Source organism: Python bivittatus, unplaced genomic scaffold (assembly GCF_059951505.1).
Source record: "Python bivittatus isolate LINGU-HERP-01145 unplaced genomic scaffold, Pbiv_v1 ctg000480_np1212, whole genome shotgun sequence".
Taxonomy (NCBI): Eukaryota; Metazoa; Chordata; class Lepidosauria; order Squamata; family Pythonidae; genus Python; species Python bivittatus.
This window is the reverse complement of record NW_028277075.1, coordinates 33,008,507-33,033,876: the sequence shown is the minus strand read 5'-3', so window position 1 is coordinate 33,033,876 and position 25,370 is coordinate 33,008,507. Positions and strand designations below refer to the sequence as shown.

Below are 25,370 nucleotides of genomic sequence, written 5' to 3'. Positions count from 1 at the left end.
TCTGAGTTCCCCTGACCTGTGAATAAAACTTTTCATTAGTTTCTGACAATACTGTAGCATAACACCATCCACCAGGTGAATGTTGACATGTGCCATATTCAGTGATGGTGAGGCTGAACCCTCATTGGCCAATCAGTCAAAATTTCACATGGGTTTGTTTCGGTGGCTGCTCTTATGTTCATAGTACCAAAGGTATGGCTCTCAAAGTTCTTTCATCACCTTTTCATTCCCTTATTTTAAGCCAGGACAGTCAGATGATTTTTGTTTCAAAGAGCCTTTATGTTAATTTCATGAAGTACAAGATCAGTCCACCATTTATTTGGTGTCCTGAGACAACAGAATGTGTGCCTGTGGCCCTTCTTATTTATTGATTGCTTTTGTCAATAAGTTTGGAGAAAGCAAAAGTGCACTGAAGGCAGGGAGAGAAGCCAGGAGGGGGTTCCTTGGCATGATTGTCCTTGACACGTTATGTATGACCTGGCTTCCTGTTTCTTCATACTGGTTCAACATTAACCCAGGCTAGACTGCAACAGTTCTTCGTCCATTTCATTTGCAGTTGTCCTGCAGTTAGGAGTATCCAAGATGGGGCAGGACAGAACCAGAATGCTGAAGACTCTTCTCCTTGCCGCCTTCTTTCACCTCACACTGAGTGACAGCGGTAAGGGATTGAAAGCATGGAGGAAGAGGGAGAAGTTGAAGGAAATTTGTCAGGTTAATTAGCCTTTCCAGAAGACAGCAGTCTTTGTGATCTAGAGAGTGAGCAGTTTAGGTGTCAGTGGGATTTCAAAGGAAACACAGAGTCATCCTATGACAATGCTGCCTGGGGAGAACAGCAAAGCTCAGGGTTCATTCTGTGACTGTCCTGTATGTGACGGAAAAGCTAGGAGATCAAGTGCCCAGGAGGCCTTTGTGGTACAAGAAGAAGCAGCGTCTTTCTAAAGAATGCCCAGCAGAGTGACTATGGCAGGCAATGGGAATGGCACCTGTAGAAATAAATTCATAGCTCTGCATATGACTCCCAACTAGAGCAGAGAGAGATTGGGGAGATATTGGGAAAAGTTTATGAAAGACAGGAAGAGAGCTACTTTTGAGATTTGTAGCCAAGCTGTGCTTTCTTTACTTTTTAATTTGGCTATGCATATTTTAAGAATACTCAAGAGTCACATCAGATGAAGCCTTTAAGTTTGCATTTTTCTGTGTTTGTTTTGTGATATTGACGGGAAAGAGGCCCCTTAATCAGTTCTTCCTGGTTGCCGTTCTTTCTTATCTTAATAGAAAAGCTCTTCTTTATACGTAACCAAAGATCCAAATGTTCTCCAATCTTTGAGGAGTTTGTGTACTGGTATTTCTAGGCAGATATTCCATCTTTCTTTTCTTAATGGAGTTTTGTTTTTAAGAAAGTCAGGAGAGGTGGTGGGAAAACACAAGAGAAGTAGAAATCCTGGATCCCCAGTATAAATCTTTGCGGTAAGGTGGCCCTTTGCATGATAAAAGCCTAATCTGGAAAGATTCCCTGTATGTAAGGGAGAATAATCATGTCTGAGCCTTTCTGGCTCCTTTTAGGTGCTAATGGTGCAGACTTTAGCCCGCCAAGCTTATGCTGCAATAAATTTGTTAGTTCTTAAATTCCTCTTCATTGTGTCTCTGGTATTTCTACCTAGGCTCTCTAGCTTCCTCTTTTTTTACTAGATAGCCATTTTTGTCTCACCATTCTCCAGAGCCTGTTCCTGAAGATGAGGTGGAGGTTCTGATATCTGAATTTGGAAAAGAGAAAACAAATGTCCCAGCATGTTGCATTAGGAGAGAACTACAAAGGTTAGATAAACAGACACTCAGCTTTGCCATCACAGTGACAGTCATGATGTGAGGGCGAGTAAACAGGTTTTTCTCTACAGATAGTAAGGGGCGGGGGGGGAGGAAGAAAATGCAGCAGAAAGATACTCTGGACGCATATGGGCTAACCTTTGATTTTATATTATGAAAGAAATGTGTTTCTGCCATCATAAGATCACAGTGTTCTGCTTTATACATTCACATTTGATTATGGTTAATAAAAATAATAGTACAACCATGAGATTTCTTTTAGAGGGCAATTCTGATACTTCCAGAGTGAACAAAATCCTCCTCTCTGCAAAATATTCACTAAACTCTTTGCTACTAGTCAATGATGAAGAAAACCTGATAGGAAAGAACAAATAACAAAATTAAAAAGGGAAGGGAATAGGAAAGCATAGTAAAATGGAAGATTTTTTTTTTCAGCTGTGTGAACACTAGATGAAAAATCAATTCTGAATTAAAGAAAGGTAATCTATCTGGTAATTTGACAGAATTTTCTGTGCTGCATGTTGATCAAGGATAGTGGAACTGATAAAGTGGTGCATTTAATTTCCAATTTGATAGTTCGAGCCTCCAGAGAGAAAAGTCACAGAGTTGTGGAAGTCTTTTTGGTGTCCCAGGCAGCACCAGATTTAGGCATAAGCTAAACAAGCTTAGGGCCTTGCAGTCTGTAGGGCCTCACAAAATTTCAGTTTGTTTGTTTTTTTGCTTTTAAAATTTTATGTGGCTTTGTATGTGTACTGTAATCCATGAGAAAGATTATAATCTATGAGAGAGATCAAACCAGCCAAATAATAAATATACAATCAGTAAATGGGTTTACTTCAAAATAATTTGTATTTTTCACTTTAAATATTTTGCTATTAAATAATTAAAAGGCATATATATGGTCCTCTTTTGGTACACACCTTTGTGGGACCTTCTGGTGCAACTTTCTAACAAGGGGCCTCCAAGCTTTATATAGCTTAGGGCCTGACTGTCAGGTTCAGCCCAAAGAACTCCACGAGACAGTACAGATCTAGTTCAATAGCTTTTATTAGCTTTCAACCACAAGACAGAATCCTGCCATATTGAATCTAAACTTCTCAAGCCAGCAAGTAAACACCGCAAATTCCTTAGGGTGGTGCCAGTCTCATCCTCTTAACCTTCCCATGCTCCTGCTGGGGGCTAAGGAAATGCTTGTCTCCCTGAGTGCGGCCTTCACCAAACCATTCCATCACACTGACCAAGTGTAAATCCAGGACTACAAGTAGTCCTCGCTTAGCAACCACAATAGGGACCGGAAAATTCATTGTTAAGTGGGGTGGTCATTAAGTGAGGCATCACATGACCGCACCCAATTTTACAGCATTGTTTGCAGCAGTCATTAAGCGAATCACATGGTTTCCCCATTGATTTTCCTTGCGAGAAGCCGGCTAGCAAGGTCACAAATGACAATTATGTGACCACAGGATGCTTCAACTGTCATAGGTGCGAGCTGGTTGCCAAGTGCCCAGACGGGGTCACATGACTATGGGGACGTTGTCATAAGTGCAAGGACCGGTCATAAGTTACTTTTTTCAGCACCATCGTAACTTTGAACATGTGAAGGGATGGTTGGATGAAGGCCGCGCTTGAGGAGATAAGCATTCCCTTAACCCTCAACAGGAGCGTGGGAAGTTTAAGAAGATGAGACTGGCACCACCCTAAGGAATTCACAGTGTTTTGGCTTGCTGGCTTGGGAAGTTAGGTTCAGTCTGGAGAGATTCTATCTTGAGGTAGAAGCTAATAAACGCAACAGAACTGTATCTGCACTGTCTCAGGGAGTTCTTTGGGCTGAACCTGACAGAACGGTTGGTAAACAAATGGTTGTTAAGCGGCAACTACCTGTTCTCCCAAGGCATGATATTTTTTAGACTTAATGTATGCTGATCATTTGCTTTCTTCTACAATGTGCGATTTAGCTCACCTGGCTGAAACATTTGGAATTTTACCTGAATTAGCATTCTCTAGGGTGCACTTTGCTTCTGCCTGTTGTGGTTCAGATTATATAGTTCAACTGCTGCCCTCCGGATATTTTGCTACTACAATTCCTAGAATTTCCAGCTTATATGGTCTACAGAAATTTCTGGGAATTGGAAAGCGTCAGACTGAGAAGGCTGATATACTTTAATTAATGAGAGTCCTACTTCCAGAAGAAGGCTGCTTTTGCAAGCATTTCCATTTTTATAGTTTGACAAATCAGAGCTGATCAACCTATGGTCCTTTAGATGTTGTTCAACTTCAACTTCTGGAAGCTCTAGCCAGCATGGCAAGAGACAGATGTAAAAAGAATTGATCTCTGTCTTTTTGGTCCACTGACTACGTTTTGCTCTTGCTAGTTTTTCTTGAGCAAAAGGAAGCTCTCGCTTTGCTGAAGCGTTCACGACGAGCCAACAGGGGGTTCATGGAAGAGATACTTAAAGGTAATCTAGAACGGGAGTGTCTGGAGGAAAACTGTAACTACGAGGAAGCCCGTGAAGCCCTTGAGTCCAATGAAAAAACGGTATGTAGCATTTGATATTTTATTTATCTATAGATCACATTTATATAGCCACCCATCTCACAGAAAGTGACTCTGGGCGATGTACAACAATTAATATCCTAGTTCCCATGTGACAGGACTAGGTAGTCACATATTGAGAACTCATCTACCAGTGCGAAGTATATTCTGTTATATAGAGCAAGATTTTTTTTTTTAAATTACTAGAGTTACCTCTGAAATACTTGCTATTCATCATGTAACGGTTGGAAGGGATCTGGGAGATCATCCAGTGAGTGAGAGTCTATCACCGCCTGAGCCAGTCTGTTCCATTGTGGAATAGCTCTTACCACTAGGAAAGTTCTCCTGATATCCAACCAAAATCTACTTCCTTGCAATTCCTTATAATTTAAACCCAGTGCTTATAACAGTTCCTCACAAGTTTTTCCTTCAAGGTCCCTTAACATCCTGGTTGTTCTTTCCTCTGTTCAACATATTCTAGTTTGTCTGTGTCTTTCCTAAAATGCAATGGCCAGAAGGGGATGCAATATTCTAGGTGTGATTGGCCCAATGCACTACAGAAAGAAGCAATGGCATCATGACACTATATCAGTGTTTCTCAACCTTGGTAACTCTAAGATGTGTGGACTTCAACTCCCAGAATTCCCCAGCCGGCCATTCTGAGGTTGAGAAACACTGTGCTATATCATAGCAATAGACTGCATTGACAGCAGGAGATTGTGCTCAGTTTCCTTGCCATTTTTTGACTCACTCATATCTCCTTGCTTCAAAAAACTCAAAAAAATCTCTCAGTTTACAGTACCAGATCTGTTTAGCACTGGTCAATCTTCTAAGCAAATACTTTTGTTTTGCAGGATATATTCTGGGCACAGTATACAGGTATGTTCTGTGTGAGTCTCATCAGATGACCAGACTTTTGTACATCATTTACTGTTGAATGTTCATGCCAAGTTCTTGATTATCCTTAAGTCAATGGCCAGAATCAAGTGTGTGTATGCTAGAGCAGAAATCCCCTATATTTTGAGGTTAAATCTTTGGAAATGAATGGGAAGTTTCTGAATTAATATACATAAAATACAACTGCAAGCATAATATTAACATCACTTAATTGGTCTTTCTCTCATTACCAATTCATACAAGTTCTCAGTTTGGAAGTACATGTCAACCCACTCATCCTGTCTTACTCCTTAAATTGACTTTCTTTGTACATTATACAAATATAGTCTTTCCACAATCATATCAGCCACTTTCTCCACCTCAACAAGCTTCCAAATTCATATATGGTGCTACAGTTCACACACTCATGTCCAACCTTGGCCAATGATACTTTTTGTTGTTCCTTTCCTGCTACTGCTGATATTGCCTGTTCGTTGCCTAGATGTCTCTTGCTGCATAGGGTAAAGCCCTACACCCATTTTCAAGGAATGGGAACCTGTGGTCCTCCAGATATTGCTGGTTTCCATCTCTTAGTATTCTTCGCTATTGGCTATACTAGCCAGAGCTACTTCAAGTGTTAAATCAGCAGCATCTGGAAAGCCGTATTTTTTTTTCTGTTTCTGGCCTGTTCCCCAGTTTAAAAGTATCTGTTAGCTTGCATATTTGTGCTGAATTCAATGTGTGTGTATATGTGTATGTGAGAGAGATGAAGAAATATACATGTGCGTACATATATCTTTTACTTAGCAAAAATGCAACCCATTATAGGTAGTTCTGGGTTAATGACTGCCCTGTTTAGTGACCGTTTGAAGTTATGATGGCACTGAAAAAGTAACTTTACAACCAGTCCTCGAACTTACAACCATCACAGTGTCCCTGAGATCACTTGATCAAAATTTGGGCACTTCACAACTGGCGTGCATTTACAACTGTCTCAGCATCCCATGGTCACATGATCACCATTTGCAAGCTTCACAGTTGGCTTCCAACAAGCAAAGTCAACAGAGAAGCCAGCAGTAAAATTGCAAGTCACAGTCATGTGATGTCTCACTAACAACCACTGGTGATTCGCTTAATGACCACAGCAGAAGTGATGGTGTAAGTCCGGTGCAGTCACATGATGTTGCCCTTAACAATTGCATCACTTAGCGACAGAGTTGCCGGTCACAATTGTGGTTATTAATGAGAACTATCTGTATGTCCTATCTACAAAGCTGCCTAAGGTTTCTTGCTAACAAGACTGGACTAATTAATTTTTTAAAAGCAGGAAGCAGAAAAGGCAGAATTTCTTCCTGTTTCATTATGTCAAATGGTTGTTTTTTTGGTGATGGAAAAGGAAGCATTGAAAAGTGGCAATACAATTTTTCTATGGCAGAATTTCCAATATAGTCCCTGGTGTACTAGAACTCACAGCATCCATGGACATACTAGATGGGAATTGAAGTCGTAACATACCAGGAGAATGGCAGGTTGAGGGAGGTGGTTCTATGGCTTGATTATGGGGGAGAAATTTGTGGGGAAGATGGAGAAACGGCATTCATATTTCTAGCTGTGCTAATAATTTCCAATCTCCTACTCCCAGGAATCATTGGGAAAGCCATGATAATTGGAACTGATTATATTCCATCTGTTATAAATGAGATGCTGGTCTCCTTGGACTGAATATTATTTTTCTTCTTTTGCTAGCCTGTAGCACTCTAGTGAACAAGAGACCAGCTCTGGAGGAGTGTATGAAAGGTAAAAAACATTGTGGAGCATCCATGATTCCTTCCCTGGTGATGGTGAGCACAAGGAACTCCACTCTTTGAAGAGAGTGGAGGCAAATTCTGAACTGATGATGAAGTAACTGTTGAGCAGCAGGAGAGAGAGGCAGGCAATAGCTTGACCCTAATCAATTCACTGGGACATTTTGAATGTTGCATTTTAGTACAGTCAGCTGTGTGCAAATGGGAAGAGATTGAGTTGCACATATTCATCCTTAAAGATATTGGTAATTTCCAATACATCATACGGCATTTTTACAACAACTGCCTTGTATGTTTATGGAATATTTAAGCTATTCCCAGTTCCAGCATGGTTTTAAGCCTTCTTGTTGTCCCAAGGCCTTGAAACAAGAGGAAAATAAACCCCTGATATTGTCTCTTGTTTCTTTACATCATTAGATGGAGACGGGGTTGGAATCCTGCATGTGTTTTGTGATGAGTTTAAAAAATAGATCTGGGTATAAAATCACTTAAGATTGTGATTATTTCTTTGGTTTCATTGTACTTATAGTTCTTAGGTCTCTTTAAATTCATTTAATTAAATATTAATTGTATGCATGTACTTTTCTATAAACATCTATGATTCGATCAACTGCCACATTACTTGATAGCTATTTATATCAGTAGTCTATTAGAAATACTACACTGAATTTTCATATCACTTTTGACAAAGGAGTTATTTAAAAATTAATGATTTTGGTGGACCCGTTTCCAACTTTCATCTGTCTCTTCTCAAAAGTAATCATAAATATATACAAATGTAATCAACCCTGTATGTTCCATCATCCCAAATCCAAGCCTGCACCATGAAATCTTCAACTTCATTCTCTGTGCTGTGATTTCTGTTTCATTCATTCTATGCTTTGAACTCTTGATAGGTTCCTGTGTCCAAGAAATAGGGCAGAACTACAGGGGAAAGATTTCTGTCACCAAGTCAGGAACTGAATGTCAATTCTGGTCCAGCAAATTTCCTCACAAGCCTGAGTAAGTTCATTTATCTTTAGAAGGTTCTATAGTATCTTTCAATCCCTAAAAGGCAGATCCTAAGGCAACTTACAATGACAAAACCTCAGGTGAATAAGAGCATTCAGAGCCATTCAAAAATTAATAAAACAAGACTATAGCTAGCCATCTTAAATATACTGAAAGATGGCTGGAAGAAAAATATGTTGCTTGACTAAACAGATCAAGGAGCCTACCTCCCCTGAAAAATAATCTAAGTGCAAAAAATGAGTGGACTGAGAAGTTAAGGGTTTCTTCCACACTGGCCGTGGAACAGCTTTTACCAAAGGTAGCTGGCTGCATAGAGTTGCAAGCCAGCATGTGTGATCTACAGTTCTCTGAAATGTGCAGAAGCTGGGAAAACTTACCTGGCAAGAGGAGGTGCTACTGCTGTGGCTAGCATATCACATGAATATTACTAAAGCTGATAATTTTACTCAGCCCCCTCAGCCCCTGTCAAATGGAGGTTTTTTGGGGTAGATGTCAGGCTCCTTAGAAGACTAGTTAATCATCTATCTATCTGTCTGAGGCAGAAACTCATTTTAAGTCACCGAGCTACAGCACAATTAAGAGAAGATCTACTAGGTCATAGGAAAAGATACACATTCTGCATGTCCGCAGCATTTTTGCTTTGATATACTTGTACCTGCATATTCTGGCTGTATGTTCTATTTCCCTTAATGTAAATTCAGTGCTGGGGGGGGACCTTTTTTGGGGGAGAGTCCTCATTTATTGTATAATGTGGTTGTTTTCAGATTCAATGTTACAACTCATCCAGATGCCAATCTCACTGAAAACTACTGTAGGAACCCCAACAACAACTCCCAGGGACCCTGGTGCTACACCCGTAATCCAGCAGTACAAGTAGAAGAATGTGCTATTCCTGTGTGTGGTGAGTCTCAGTGCTGGTACAAAAGGTAAAGTTTGATTAGGTCACCTTAATTTATAAGTGTATGTGCATAATCTATCCTGTAAAACCAGTTTCCATATGGTGAGGGAAAGGCATCCTACATGAGATCCGAGGTTCATTCTGCTCAGGTGTTACTTTATATAATATGGGGATTAAACTAGGGCTGAGCCTTTTTTTTCTGTTGGGCTATACGTTGCCTTAGGAGTCAATGGTAGGGGGCCCAAAGGTTAACAGTGCCTGTGGTTAAGCAAGGAGTGGACATGTCTGGAAACAAAAGTAGATGAGTTTCTGACTTTTGCTTTTTTCCTGACACTTTCCATTTTCTTCTTTCTCTTTTTCAACCCACCCACTCCTTCCTTCCCTGCATAGCAGTCTAGGATAAATTACTCTTACTAGAAGTCTGCGTTGATTGCTTGCACACTACTTTTGGAATTAGGCAGAAATCTGCATGAAATGAGACTATAATCCACATGCAATCCTACAATCACAGGTTGGCCATCTTTAGGCTTATCCTTGAGGTTCAGAACCAATTCTTGACCAGCATCCTGGGCAGCCCTAGAGTCCTAGAACTGTAGAGCTGAAAGTGACTGTAAGAATCATCTAATCCAATCCTCTATAATGTGCAGGAAGACCATCCATGAGAGGTAGCTGTCCAGATTCTTCTTAAAAACTTCCAGAGATGGAGAATCCACAATCTCCACTGTTGTATAGATCTCATGTCAGGATTTTTCCCTTATATTCCAATGAAATCTGTAGCCATGGAAAACAGATGATGACCATCTTCCCTTTAGCTTCTCTTTATGTACCTGAACACAGCTATCATGTCTCCCCCAAGTTTTTTTTTCATCAAACTGAACATCCCAAGTTCTTTCAGCCTGTCCTCATAATTCAGGCTAAGATAAGTATTTGATCTAAAGTAACAATTGAATGACACGTGTAGCATGAAGCAACACCAGCACTTTCAGGTTCTTCATGACTGTGACAGGGAAAACGGATGCTATGACAGGTTTTTTGTCAGCTCTGAACAGCTGTTTCATCAATGCTCATGGTAATCTTGTGCTTCCTTTTAGGTGAGAACCGGACCACAGTTCCCTTCTCTCCAACACCTCCTCGTATGCAGGAGACAACACAGCAGCAGGAGGAGTGTGTACGCGATGAAGGGTTGCTCTATTCAGGGACTCTTTCTGTCACAATATCTGGAGAGAGGTGCTTGCCATGGGCTTCGGAGAAAGTAAGACAGCTGAGCTATAGAAAAAACTTCCTGGAAGACGTGTCCCTGGTGGAGAATTATTGCCGCAACCCTGATCATGACAAGGAAGGGGTTTGGTGCTATGTAGACCACCCAACTATATCCTTCAATTATTGCAACTTGAACTACTGTGGTGAGGAGCAGACCGCTATTTCTGTGGTGATTGAAGGAATGTAGTATCTGGGAGGGCGTGCTGATATTTAACAGAGGTCACTTGATGAGGTTTTACAGTGGAATTATTATTTTCCAACTGGAATTCTTTGAGTACAAAATGCATTACTGAAGACAAAAAGTCCTCAGATGAGTCCCCACCAAATCCAGGGACCTGTTGGATCACAGCAACTACAATGGGAGCACAGGACCTTGTTTTGTTTTTTCTCCTGTGGATCCACGGTGCCTCCTGATATGTCTTCAGGAATGCTCTAGTCCACTAATAGAGACAGTACAAGGTTGCTAACTAAATTACTTCTTTGTATTCTCCTGTCCCTTTTCCATTTCAGAAAATGATCTAAGTTATGCCGATGATATTGCTGAGGACCAAAGAGCGGGACGAACTACTGTCCAGCAACATGAAACCTTCTTTGATCCTAAGACTTTTGGTGAAGGTGAAGCAGGTGAGGAAAGAAATCAATTAAAGAAAGAAAAAAGATAATAAGATGTAGTTACTCTACACAATACATTACTATATAATAGCTCTTCATTTAATATGGGCTGAGTGCAGAGGTACATGGTATTTTTCATACTAAAGGCTACACTTTTGAACAGCATACCAAAGTCTAAATTTGTTTAGAGGTAATTATAAATAATTATTTAACTGGACTTCATTAAATTGTTTGCAGTTCTGTCCCAATCCTAAATGACTGTGGGCAAGTAAGAATGTTAAAATATTTGATACAAAAGGAAAACATACATAAAACAAAAATTTAGCTGTTACTTGTAAGTAGATGACTTGTTTATGTGCATTTTCTTTTTTCCTCAATTTTTTTTTTTATTGGTACCTGCCCATTGTGCAATAGGAGCTGGGCAGGGTATAAATACTGGAAATAAGTTTAACTTGCTTGTGAAAAATAAGCAGGGCTGGGGCCATCAGTATTTCCAGAGGGAGGATATTCCAAAGAGTGGGGGCCACCGCTGATAAAGGCCTGTTGCCTGGCCCCATGCTCCTGGCAAGATGAGGGGATCCTCATCAGGATCTAGATGCTCTAGATCGGTGTTTCTCAACTTGAAGACGTGTGGACTTCAACTCCCAGAATTCTCCATGCTGGCTAGGGAATTCTGGGAGTTGAAGTCCACACGTCTTTGATTTGCCAAGGTTGAGAAACACTGCTCTAGATGCTCAGATTGGACATACAGAATCTGTCCTGGCATTACCTGATATATTTATTTTATTTATGTATCAAATTTGTCACCACCCATCTCATTGAAACGACTCTGGCAGTTTACAGCAGAGATAAAATTCATTAAAATGCAACATAAAAACAGTCCTAAAAATAAATAGGTTCCAAGAAAGATGGAGAGTTGGCGAGTAATTCCAGGGAGCATCATCAGGGAGCTAACCACCCCCAGGGATGGGTAGAGCCCATATCGCCCCATGCACACTGACAGAGCCAGGTCTTTAAACTTTTTTGGAAAGCCTGGAGGGTAGGGGCCCACTGCACCTTTGGGGGGAGAATACTCCAAAGGGCGGGGGCAATGGCAGAGAAGGCTCTTTTCCTGGGCCCCACCAGCTGACATTCTCTTGCTGACGGGATCTGCAACATGCCCTCTCTGCCTGACCGGGTGGGACGGGTTGATGTAATGGGGATGAGATGGTTCCTCAGATAACCTGGCCCCATGCCATGTAGGGCTTTAAAGGTAATAACCAACACCTTGAATTGGGCCTGGAAGCAAACTGGCACCCAATGCAGCTCCTGCAGCAAAGGTGTTACTTGTGCCATCCTAGGGGCACCTAATATCTGCATGGCTGCATTTTGAACCAGCTGTAGCTTCTGGGCAGCCCCATGTAGAGCACATTGCAGGGTGTGAGTGAGTGACCAGAGAGCCTCCTGATCCAAGAAGAGGCATAACTGGCATACCACCTGAAGGTAGGCAAATGCCCTTCTGGCCACGACTGCCACCTGCTCCTTGAGCAGGAGTTGTGAGTCCAGGAGGACCCCCAGATTATGCACCGGGTCTGTTTGGGGCAGTGCAATCCCATCCACAACCAAAGATGGCAGGTTCTCTGATACAGAGGGGCCTCCAATCCATAGCCAGTCCGTCTTACCAGGGTTCAGCTGAAGCCTGTTGTTCCCCATGCAGACCCCCCACAGCCTCCAGGCACTGCGACAGGGTGGTTACGGCATCACTCAAGTCACCTGGGATGAAGATGTATAACTGGGTATCATCTACATATTGATAATTCCTCATCCCATGGTGGCGGATGATCTCACCCAGTGGTTTCATGTAGATGTTAAAAAGGAGCGGAAAGAGTACCGAACCCTGCAATACCCCACAGTGGAGGGGCTGTGGGCTGGATCTCTTGCTCCCAGTCAACACCAATTGGGATTGACCTTGGAGGAAGTAACAGAACCAGCGCAGAACTGCACCGCCCACTCCCATCTCCCTAAGTTGACCCAAAAGGATACCATGGTTGATGGTATCGAAAGCCACTGAGAGGTCAAGAAGAGCAAGGATGGATGCACTACCCCCATCCCATTCCTGCCAGAGATCATCTATGAGTGTGACCAATGCCGTTTCCATCCCAAATCCAGGCCTGAAACCTGACTGGAAGGGGTCCAGATAATCTGTTTCCTCCAGGATCCTCTGGAGCTGCAATGCTTGATTTGGCGCTGCCTAACTCCAGAGCAACTCTGAATGACTCACAGTACAATAAACAGAATAAAAAAATAATATAATAAAACCAAAAGCATAGAACAGAAGAACCAGACTGGGGGGGAAAAAAAGAACAAGATGGCAAATTCAGCAGACAACACAGAACATATACCACCAACATCCAGAGGAGCAGCTCCAGCCATGTTAGCCCAAGGCCCGGGAGAACAGCCAGCTCTTTATGCCTGCCCCCCCACTGAATACCATCAGGGTGGACTCACTTGGATCTCACAGAGAAAGTAGAGAGCAGAGCGGAGAGCTTGCTACATAGCAAATAGCAAGGTTTCTGCTGGGAGAAGGCAGAGAACCCAAGTTCAACTTTGGCCCCCAAAATTGAAAGTCCACTGGCTATGGGTCTGGGGTATAAACAAGAAAAAGGCTGTACCTTGCAGAGGTCTCTTTCAGGAATGGTTAGCCAAACATCCCTAAGCCAAATTTAGAAGGATGTGTAGGTGTGCCCTTGGGGAAAAGAAACTGACCCTGGGGAATTCAGACCGGTTATTCAAGGGGCAATTTAGAAGCTTTTAACCCAGCTCAAGAGGACAGAAAACACTGTCCTGTTTGCAAAGAACTATTACATTTAAATATATAGACATCTTGACAGGACCTTAACTGCATTTTGTGGATTGTTTCCAAAGACACTCTTCTACTGATCGGACATTCTGTCAGCAAAATGAGACAAAGGAGGTAATGGTAATGTTATGTACAGTAGGTGCTTTATAAAAGTGAATGACCAAAAGGCATTATATCTAGAGAAAAGAGCAACCATGGAAGCAACTTTATTTTCAAGATCATTCAGACTTAGGAATATCAATGTAGCTTGACCTTGCCCAACCATAGTTTCTTTGCATGCCCTAATTTAAAAGAGGGAAAGAACAGTCCCAGTATTTAAATATGATAAATATGATACACTGATGTCACTCCTTTTAAATTAATGTCATCAGTCATCTATGGGATAGGTAGGACCAGAATCTGCATCCCAGTTCATCTTCCAGTAGTCATTCCAATAAGGAGGGGCTGAGAATTTCTGCCCATGCAGTTCCCATCAGGAATGGTTCTTATCCTAGAAACTAGTTTCTCACGGTCATCTCTTCCTAGCAGAAATTTGGGTTATGAAAGTCAGGTTCTTTTGTGAACTAGTTAGTCACAAGTGGATGGGGCTGTATTTCCAGATTGTGGCATCCGCCCCCTGTTTGAGAAGAAGAAGATCTCCGATAGCACTGAGAATGAGCTACTGGAGTCCTATCTGCAAGGCCGAATTGTGAAGGGGGTAGATGCTGACGTGGGCAGTGCTCCATGGTAAGTCTGTAGAAGGAGGTATGCAGTTTCTGCCTCTTTCCTCTTTGTGGACCCTGGGCCAGTAAGAGGAACTGCCTATCAATGCAAAGGAAAGATAATCTGTAAGTCATACCTGGCAGCTGCAGTCCATCCATGCTCTACCCATAGAGTATTTCTATGAAGTGACCAGTCCTGAATAAGTTGTCTCCCTCCTGCCCTCCCCCTTTCCAATTTTATCATAGGCAAGTGATGCTCTTCAAGAAGAAACCCCAGGAGCTGGTATGCGGTGCTAGTCTCATCAGCAATCGCTGGGTATTAACTGCTGCCCATTGCATTTTCTACCCACCCTGGGATAAAAATTACACAACTGATGACCTCCTTGTACGGATTGGCAAACATAATAGGAAACGGTAAGAGCTGAAAAGGGGAATTATGAGCCAGTCACGTCACATACTGAGTGTAGGTCACAACAGCCTTCTATCATCCCCCTCTTTTGGCTTGGAGGTGGTGATCCATTGAAAGAGGGGCAGAAATGGACACCACAAGGACAGAGCAGCAAGCTTGTCAGCAAGAATGAAACTCCTCAATCCACCAAACTTAATAATAATAACTTATTAAATTTATATGCCACTTGACTCCCAGCGACTTTGGGACTCTTAAAGCCTGCTCCTCTTATTTATAGTTCCATTTAATTCACAACTGCAGCCGATTAGAAGTTCTAGGAGTGCAGCGTTTATTTGGGTTTAGTTTCCTCTAGATAGAAATCACTCGAACCTTGTGGACTTAAATATTTAAGCTTAAGATATATGAGTTGAGAGCAGGTAAAGACTCAACATTAAATGCTTTAAAGAAGAGATGCATTCTTTCACCCACCTCATTAACCAGCTGGCAGAAATGTCTGTTTCTGTGATGTTGCAGACCCCTATCTTGCTCAAAAACTGCAGTCCCCTTTGATGCCAACCCTATTGGCTTAGGCTACATAATCTTGTGCTGCAAAGGGGAAAGAAATGAGCCTTTCGTACAATCATTCTTCTTACAGTATTTTTTCTATTGAGAATGACTGAGAATGGCTCTATATTAAGAAGCCATCAGTTAACAATTAGCTGTCATGGACACATATCCCTTGGCAATCCTCAGTTTCTAATCCATGTGTTGGTAAATAAAAAATTTGCTTGACAATTTTGCTACAGCTGTTAAAAACAGTTGAATCTGTTTTCCATCATTTAATTTTTAATAATTATAAACTGTAATTTCATCCTATTTGTTAAGCTCACAGTGATGTATCAGGATGAACATTCAATAATACAATAATAATCATGGTATTACAGTGAGTGTTTATGAAGATTCTCAGTCATCCAGGGGGGATTGTCTGGAGGTTGAGTCATGGCAACTGGACTTCTTTTCTTTTTGGTTAGAGACAGTTCGCTACTTGTCTGGAGAAGCTGCTTGGACAAGTAGCAAAACGTCTCTAACCAAAAAGAAAAGAAGTCCAGTTGCCATGACTCAACCTCCAGATATATTACAGTGAGTAGTAATATAGTTTTAATGTAATAAAAATGAATCGCCATAATGTTAAAACAGAGGTAATAAAATGATTCTTCCAGCTATAGCTACAGTGACTTTATTATAAAGGGCAATCCTTTATTTCAGAAAGCTGTCCTTTAGATTTATTTTTCAAAAACTCACTTTTGTCCTTTATTTTGGTCACTTTTTATCATACAAATGGTATCACTTAATGCACAGTCTTTCACATTCATGTGAAAAGTATGGAAACTCAATTGTCTTTTTAAAATAAATTTACATATACTGTTTGATTTTAGATATTTTTATTAGAATATGCATTTTTGTAAAGGGTTTCTTGGTCTTGCTCTTGAATTTTCCTTTATAAAGCAAAGTTATAAACACAAACAATTAATTTTTTAAATCCTTTATCCTCTTTCAGATTTGCCCTTGTTTCAGGTTTTTCCTTTATTTTTCCCAAGAAAATACAATCACCATAAATATAATCAATGCTGCCCATTTTAAAAACCTGGACAAATAAAATCTTATCCTTGTACTGAAAATAGCAGTGTTTGGCATGCCATACCGCTCTTGTGATGGCAAAGTCAGGATGCCACCACAAAGAAAGCCCTGTCTCTATTGCATGCAACTCTGCCCCCATAGATGTATTATCTTATGGTCCAAATTTAAGCTCCCAAATTTACAACACTCTGCTCTCAGAGGGAGGGAGGGAGGGAGGGAGGTCAATTAAACAACTCTTTAATGTGTATATTGTAAAGAGTATTGAAAGGTTAAAAATGTCCTGATATTAACATTTCAATATGGCATTTCCCCCCATTTCTGGAACTTTTTCAGATATGAGCAAGGCAAGGAGAAAATTGTCTTCCTGGATAAAATCATCACCCACCCCAAATACAACTGGATGGTAAATCTGGATCGAGACATTGCACTTTTGCGTCTGGCTAAGCCTGTAGCTTTCAGTGATTATATATACCCAGTATGTTTGCCAACCAAGGAGGTTGTTCAGAGGTAAGGAGAGAAGACGAGGCTTTGTAGCTTCTTTAAAACCTTGAATAAGGTTTTTAAATAAGTCAAGATCAGCCCAGTTTTAAGAAAAGAAAAGAAAAATTGGGCCAGCATAATTCAACTATTTTACTACCACATATGGATGATGCACTCTCCCAATGCAAATAGGAGGGTGGGAATTGATACACACACAGACACACAGCCAGTAATTAAACAAATTATGGATTTTATTCTGGACACTATATCTATACTAATGAAATAGTATGATCTAATAATATATACAAGTAAAAGTATTATTTATAAAATCAGCATGTTTTTCTATGTATGTACAGAATAAGATAAGAAATATAAGAAATCAAGTCTTAACCTACTTAATTTTCCTCTCTCTCTCTCTCTCTCTCTCTCTCTCTCTCTCACTTTCCTCTTGTAATTTATTACGGCTTCTTCTTCTGTATCTCAGTTACGGACATACTGGAGTGTCTGTGAGTTTTCTCCCGGCTGCCTTGCTGCCAGACAAAGCTGTTGACTCACAAAGCTCCACTGTCCAGCACTTGAATCTCTGTACAGGCAACACAATCTATCCTCTTGGGCTTTCCACACTCTCACAAGTCACTCCAGGTTTTTCCGCTTGGCCTTCCTCCTTGTCCCTTGGCTAGAATCTCTGGACTTGGCAGGCTGGGTCTTTCCTCCACTCCACTCCACTCCACTCCACTCCACTCCACTCCACTCCACTCCACTCCAACCAGGTGATGTCCTTTCCAGCAGCATGTTCTGCAGCATCTGAAATATAAACTCTCCCCTTTCTCGGCTTTTCCTTTCTCTTTTTCTATTCTACATCTAAGGCATGGACATGCCACTTTACAGGTGTATTCCAGCATTTTCCTCTTTTCTGCCTACATGCTCTTGGTTGTGGGCCTTCCCTAAAAAAAAAAATCCATGACCTTGGAACAGGCCCAACTACTTTCTTCCAGCTGGGCATTTCACCCTGTCACAGGGACCATGTGTTCCTGCCAATTGCCAATCAACTATTGAGACTGCCACCAACTAGTTCCAGAAGGAAGGAAGAACAAGTCTCTTGGCTTGTAGTAATAAGATAAATTGACCAATTATCATGGAAAAAGGATAACCCAGGAGTCTATTTCTTGTCCATAAGAAATCTAAAACAGCATCCATTCTCCAGTTGCCTCCATTGATAAAACCAGTCCTGCATTAACTAGGACAAAAGGCACCATTCATTTTCTGAAGGAAACTAGCTGTGATAAGCAGCAAAATTATTCTCTCACCCCTCACCCCCAGAATGGCAACACAATGTGAGGCCTTGAGGGCTCTGAGCACTATTAAAAGTTCTTGAACATTAATGTATGTCAGGTCTCCAAACCATGCCAATGACAGCATACAGACAGTAGGCTAGCATATGTTCTCCGTCCCATCCATAAGGAGTCTATGGTCAAGGCAAAGTTGCTGAAAGGCAAAGGAAATCCTAGGATCAAGAACACCAGCAAACAAAAAGATGGACCTCTGAGCAAAGAAGCAGCTGATATTTTGTCCACTTGAGGCAGCAATCACTTTTGCAGAGAAACTTGGATTGGCATGGGCAGCGGAAGAAACTGGCATATGGAAGGATAAAGGTAGTGGCTGCCATCAATTTTGGGAATCTTTGTCTAGATGTTTTTTGAACCATTCCACTCTGTAAGTGGTTTGCACAAGGGATTGCAGTGTTCTGCTTCAGTCTCTAGGAAGGAACATTTAATCCTAGCCAGTATTCACAGTAGTGCTCATAAACTGTAAGACCTTGGATGGAGCAATTTGTGATTTTGGCATGAAGATCCAGAGGCTGGAAACATGCAACAAAGGCTGAACTGCACATGGGTACACCATAAAGAGCCAATCATCATAGGTGGGGGTGTTTAAAGTGACAGGAGAGAATGCACAGTTGAAAAGACTTCATTGTCATATGCATTAAAGGAAGAAATAATGACAGGGCTGAGTAAATTAAATTAAATTAAATTAAATTAAATATGTGTTAAATTCAGAGGAAGGTAGCCAATTTACAGTCTGAAGCAGGAATTCAGTGGATGCCAGAGTGACCATCTGGTGCATTCAGTAAGTTCAAATCTCATAAGTCCATGAGATGAATGCTACTATCCCACTTTGGGATGGTAAAAAGGTAAAAGTGAAAAATCTTCAATGGGCAAGATTTGAGGGAGCTACTTCAATGATATCTTTCTTTTCAAGGAGTGGTAATGATGGTGGGCTTACCTCTATGTGATGTTCTAGTAAGTGATGAGAAATTCAATTCCATAACCGCTAATGATAATTTCTAGCCCCTAACAGTCTATAGGGTTGCTTCTTCAGGGTAGCAAAAAGTGAAAAAATCAGTATTAAAATCCACTAGCTTGCAAAGCAGAGAGGCAAAGATGATGCAAGAGGCATCCATAGATTAGCAATGTTACTATTTTGGGAACGGAGATCTAAGCGAGTCATCCATAAGCCTTTATACTCTCTCTGGGACTTAGTCCTCTGTGGGACAAAAAGGTTGAACCCTCTAGAAAGTGTCATGCTCAAGGAAAGAGAATGGTGGTAGGAGAACAATAATAGGCAGTAGCATCAAATGCAAAATCCTCAGTATGGTTTCTCACCTCCTTGGAATACAACTAGGCATGATGACAGAGGATTATTGGTCCTGCCTGCATCTCTAGATGGGTTAGTCTACCTGCAAGCAAAGTGATAGACTTCTTTATGCAGAACATTTGTGTAGGTTCCCTATGTTGCATGGATGAAGTCCAAGACTTTTTCTGCAGGACATGTTGATAGCATGTCATACACATTTGGTAATTAACTGTGCACAACTCTGTGGAATGAAGTACAGTGGTACCTTGGGCCACGAACGCTTCTGTTCACGACCAATTCGGGTCACGAACAGCACCGTTCACAAAATTTTGCTTCCATTCGCGAACGCTGGATCGGGTGACGAACAGGATCCGCGGCCATTTTCCCTGCCGTGACATGTGGTCGTGGCTTCCTGTAGGGAGGGGGACTCTCCCTCCAAGCAATAACTGCCTCCCCACCTGCCTTCCTGTCCTCCACACCAGAAGTCGCGTCGAGCAAGGTTAGTGTTCCCTCTCTTCATACTGTACTTTGTGTCATATTTTTGTGGTTTAAAAAAAAAATACATATGGTTCAGAACAGATTAACCGTGATTACACTGAACCTTATGGGGAAATTTGATTCGGGTCGCAACCAAAATCGGTTGGCGACCAAATTTGGAGGGGTCAGAACGGATTAACCGTAATTACATTGAACCTTATGGGAAAATTTGATTCGGGTCACGACCAATTCGGGTCGTGACCAGAGTCGTGGAACGAATTAAGTTCGTGAACTGAGGTACCACTGTATTTATTCTGTGTTATCTAGATTATATCTTCTCTATCCACTGGACAGTATGAATTTGAACTCTGCCAGTGGTGTCTGCAGGTTAAGATAAAAAAAGAAGATGGCAGACACAATGGTACAATTGTCACGGACACCATCTTGACTTTTTTTTTTTAACCACTAGAAAAGCTATTTTCTGTTGATTGAGCTATGTCAGGGTTCTCACCATCCAGCTCTGATGTGGCTGAAGATTCAAGCACCACAATGAAGGAGCTCAAATATCCTAACTGAAAGTCTTTAGATGCAGAAAACCTGCAGGAGAAAACTTCCTGGGACTGCCAAAGAAACTGGAGAGTTCTCGTTTATGAAAAGGAATCAAGAAATACGGAGCAGAAGGAAATCATAGTGTCACAAATAGTGAGGAAGGATCTAGGCTGTAGGACAGCAGATGGAAGTGTAGTGGAAAACTGGACTCTAGTCAGAGACCCCCACAAACTCTGGCTAGTTCTACCCAGGGACCTAACAACACAAATGGATCATGTTAGCATACTGGATCATTGGTGCAGACTATTTGACTGTTCAAATATCTGAGTAGTAAAGGGAGTTTATTTGTATTTCATTCAAAGTTATCTTTTTAAAATGAAGTGTAATAAAATGCAGCAAAATCCCAATTTGATTACAGAGGTAAGTAAGCTTTCAGAAAGAAGCTTAAGAACAACAATAGGGCTGGGCAAAGACTCTGTTTAGACTTGATTTAAGATTCAACTCAATCACCTTCTAATCAACTTTTAGAATCAATTGTCAATTCAGATTGATTTGTCATATTGAAATGATTGCTTATGATACACTCTGATGATTTGATGGCCATTTTGCACATGCATGGAAAGCCTTTTTTCTGAATTGACTCGACTTTCTGAAACATGTAAGATTCAATTCATTTGTTTCTGAAATCCAAATCAAATTAATGGATTCAAATTGGACTGATTGAACAATCTGATTCAAATCATTTATGTCCATGGATCACATAACTCTAATTACAGAAGCATTTCTGCCCCCCTGCCACTCCTTGTAAGAAAGTGTGGAGGGAAAAAAACCCATATTCTTTGGAATTATAGGAAGTAAAAAAGTCCCCCACCACCACCACCAGAGCAAAACAAAGAGAGCCTGCTTGGGAGAGTTCAAGATTTAAGCAGCATTTGCAATGAGCAAACTAGAAATACTACGTAGTGTTGCTCCAAAATTTGCTTTTACTGAATCCTCCCTTTTCTTCTTGTGATTTCTACAGGCAATTTCTCCACCCAGATCTTAGTGAGATTGTTGGCTTGTTTTGTCCTTCCTGTCATAATTTGATCTCTGCCAAACAATTCAAATGGCGGCGGGGGGGGGGGGGGCAGGGACGATGATCATTGTGTACTGCCCAGGTTGGACAAATACAAATGACCTGTTTGAAGGATGCATCATATCTCTGTCTACCTATGCTAACCTCTCTCTCTAGGATCTCCAAATAATTTTAATGAACTCCATTTTTATTCTGTAGCCTATTGCTAACAGGATACAAAGGCCGTGTATCTGGTTGGGGTAATCTGTTTGACACCTGGGGTCCAGGATCACAGGCACTGCCTGACGTGCTGCAGCAGGTGAATCTCCCCATTGTGAACCGGGAAATCTGTAAGGCGTCCACTAAGATTAAAATCACAGACAACATGTTCTGTGCAGGTGAGTTTTTCCTAGGCACTTGGTGTGGCAGGCATAGTTCTTTGTGTCCTTGCAGTTGGGTAATGAACAATCCAAATAACAGCTTTCAAGGCCCACACTGTAAGGAACAGCATAGGATGAAGGCGGCTACTTTCATACTTTGGGAGAGAGGAGCACCAACTCTCATTCTGTTACTACTCCTGCCTCCATTCCTTTGCTCTCTGATGATTTGCACACCCTACCCCCACCCCAAATGGAGTAACTGACAATGTCTTTTCCCAAATATAAATAAGTCAGTAATGGCGTGGGTAGGCAGAAGAACCCTTCTAATTCACCTACCATTTTGACCCCCAAATTAGAGCACTATACAACATAGAACATCTCATACCTTTCTCCCTTACCTCTAGAAATGGCACCTGTCAGCACAGAACCAAAGTTAAATCATCACCATGCCCTAATTTAAGTTGCCTTGGATATATCCTAAACAACTCAGATGAGGGCAAAACATTTGTCTCTAATTTAGAAGACACACTTGGTTTCTTAGATTTATATCCCATGTTTCCTCCAAGAGCTCAAGCAACTTACATGGAAAATCTCTAACAATAAGGTAGGTTGGGCTGAAAAAGAGTGACTGGCCCAAACTCACCCTGTACATTTCCACGGCTAAGGGTGGACTTAGCCCTTACCTCCTGACCTCCATAGTCCCAGTCCACATCTTGGTAAGTGAAATCAACAATTGCCATTTATTCAAATTATGATTAAATGCTTTAGTGAAATGTTAAAAACAGGCAATTGTGAAACAAATCCCTCTAATGAGATAAACCAGGCTGCAGAGCTTAATGATCGTGCAACCTCCTTTTACCTTGTGTTCAAATGTAGTTTTTCTCAAACTATGTACTCCAGATGTAATGGACATCAACTCCCATAATTCCCCAGTCAGCAGCTCTGCCACTTAAAATCCCAGGTCATTTGCATGGGACCAGGTTGTGAAAGAGTAATATAGACAAGTGGACAAGTGTGTGACAAGCAAATTTAATCAGTAGATTTATAACTGAGCTCTCTTTGGAAAGTGCTATGTTATTAGTGGTGTAATTTATTTATTTAATGCATTGCATACAGTTAGAAATGCAAATTCTATGTGACAACTCACTTATGGTTTAAACAAGTCATATCATATGGGCTGAAGTTTTCAATAGAAAAAAAAAAATCTATTGAGCATCTCATGTGCAACAAAAACATCAATTTTCTGCCACATTATTTGAATACCAATTATGACTCTTGTCCATTAACCTCTCATTTTATACAGCCCTCAAAAGATTATGGTGAATTGATAGAGGCATTTTCCAGAGTTTTAGCCAAATGTTTTTAGCTTAGATGTATAGAACTTTGCCTTCAATGGGATTAAAATATTAATAAAAGATCTGATACTAAATATTGCAGCTTGTGAAATTACATTTGTTTGCAATCATTCTACAGACTGATAATTTAAAGCATGATTGCCAACAGGTACATCTTATGACAGCAAACATGCTAAACACCCTACAAAGTCATGCAGTTGTTGCATACCAACAACAAACAGAAGGCAATTTATTTGTCTCTGTTCACACACTACAAGAAAACCAGTCATTAGCCTCTGGTGGAGTGTGGAGTGTGAACCCAGCTGAAAATGACTCCAGTTAAACAAAGCAACCCTAGCTTTACAAACCTGAGTTAAACACATTGCAGCAAGTGAAGCAGGTCATACTGTTCCATGAGTTTCAAACTGATTAGCTCAGGAGATACGTTAAAAGCTAAGGGGGAAAAATAAATGATGGTAGAACAGAAAAATGTAGGAAACAGAGTGGAGCCTCTCTACTGATTGCTCATTTCCTCTTTTAGGTTATAGTCCTGAAGAAAGTAGGAGAGGAGATGCTTGTGAGGGTGACAGCGGGGGCCCTTTTGTCATGAAGGTAAGTGTTTCTATGTGCTGCTTCAAAATATAACCGGGCAACCTGCTGGTGTCACAGGCCCTCTGTTTATCAGTCTGCAGCAAGACCCAGAATGCAATTTCCCCCTAATACTGTTCTCCTTTTCAGCGAAGTTCTTAAAGACTGCATCTTCACCTTAAGAGCATTACAGTTAATTAAGCAGTAATTCATTCCATTAAGAGCAGGAAAGCAGAGATTTGGAAAGGAATAACCACAAATGGGGGAAGGAAATAGTGGCTCTCCCCCAATTACCGTTATGGGTGTGGTACATCTAGGTGTACACAGCAGATACAGCCCTTGAATTACAGCAGTGCTCACTCTGAGCTCAAGACCAGATCAATCAGTTTCAGACAAAGCTTGGCATAGGGCAGGGCTGGGAAACAAGACTTTGTTTTTAAACTTCCTGCCTCACTTAATTTCAATTTAGGAGTCTTAATAAGAGCAATCACCAGCCAGGCTGTATGATCTTACTTGGGGAAAAAAAAAAAGAACCTTACTAACATAGCCCAAATTCTGCAGATCTTTCCCTAAACCTTAATTAATTCTGCTGCTGAATATTCCCTCCACCCGACCCCTTTTCAAATGAGGGTGAAAAGCTAGACCCAGAAACGTTCATATGCCACCTCTTCCTTGCTTATAGTCTTGCAGATTACACAGTCCTGCGGCCGCTGCTGCTTATCTTTCTTTAAATGACCTATGTATACTATTTGCAATTTGCTGACTCTCCCTTTGATGCTGCGGCACTTCTTTCCTCCCTACCAGCGACCAGCAGATGAACGGTGGTTTCAAGTAGGTATTGTCTCATGGGGAGAAGGCTGTGATCGTGATGGCAAATATGGATTCTACACCCATCTGTTCCGTCTGAAGAAATGGATGCAAAAGACTATTGAGAAATATGGGCGTTAAACAGAAATTAAAATCTGCATTTGCACCAAGCCTAAGGATGGAAATATACCTGAGTCATACCTCAATAAAGGTTTTTGGACAAAGCACTCGGTTTCTTCCTGGTATCAACCACAGGTAATTAAGTTCTCTTGCCGCCAAGGCAAATGCATCAGCCGCATAAGCCAGACGATGGAAGGACAGCTCAGTCCCAGGCACGATCGCCCAAAGTGCTCCTTTAGAATCATGCAGAACATTCCTGCATTCCCAGATGTATTCCTTTAACATAGGAAGCTCTGGGGCAAATGATACAAGCTTACTCGAAGTCCGATTTCCTGTTCCTTTGGAGAGTAAAGTGGTCCGAAGGAAAGAAATTATAAATAGCAGAGTTCTAACATGGCACGAAGAAAAAAATGGGAAAGTTTTGCATTCAGTTCAACCACGTACTTTGTTCTATTAGACAAAAACCAGCCTTTTCTGTTTTTTTGGGGGGGGGGTTAAATCCCTTCTGCTTGAAAGAAGGTAACAGCAGCTTTCATCCTAAATTTCACAGAATTGATTCCAT

The 25,370-nt window shown here is 41.2% G+C and overlaps 1 protein-coding gene across 1 annotated transcript; it reads left to right on the top strand.

Moving 5' to 3' along the window:
- Positions 1-531: 531 nt before the first annotated feature.
- Positions 532-24,913, top strand: F2 (coagulation factor II, thrombin). Its single transcript, XM_007421770.4, has 14 exons — positions 532-658; positions 4,197-4,360; positions 5,212-5,236; positions 6,980-7,030; positions 7,935-8,040; positions 8,814-8,950; positions 10,039-10,350; positions 10,718-10,831; positions 14,258-14,384; positions 14,606-14,773; positions 16,719-16,892; positions 21,799-21,977; positions 23,835-23,905; positions 24,686-24,913. Exons 1-14 carry the CDS (start codon positions 583-585, stop codon positions 24,827-24,829), a joined length of 1,848 nt encoding a protein of 615 aa, XP_007421832.1. The 5' UTR covers positions 532-582; the 3' UTR covers positions 24,830-24,913.
- The last annotated feature ends 457 nt before the right edge of the window (positions 24,914-25,370 follow it).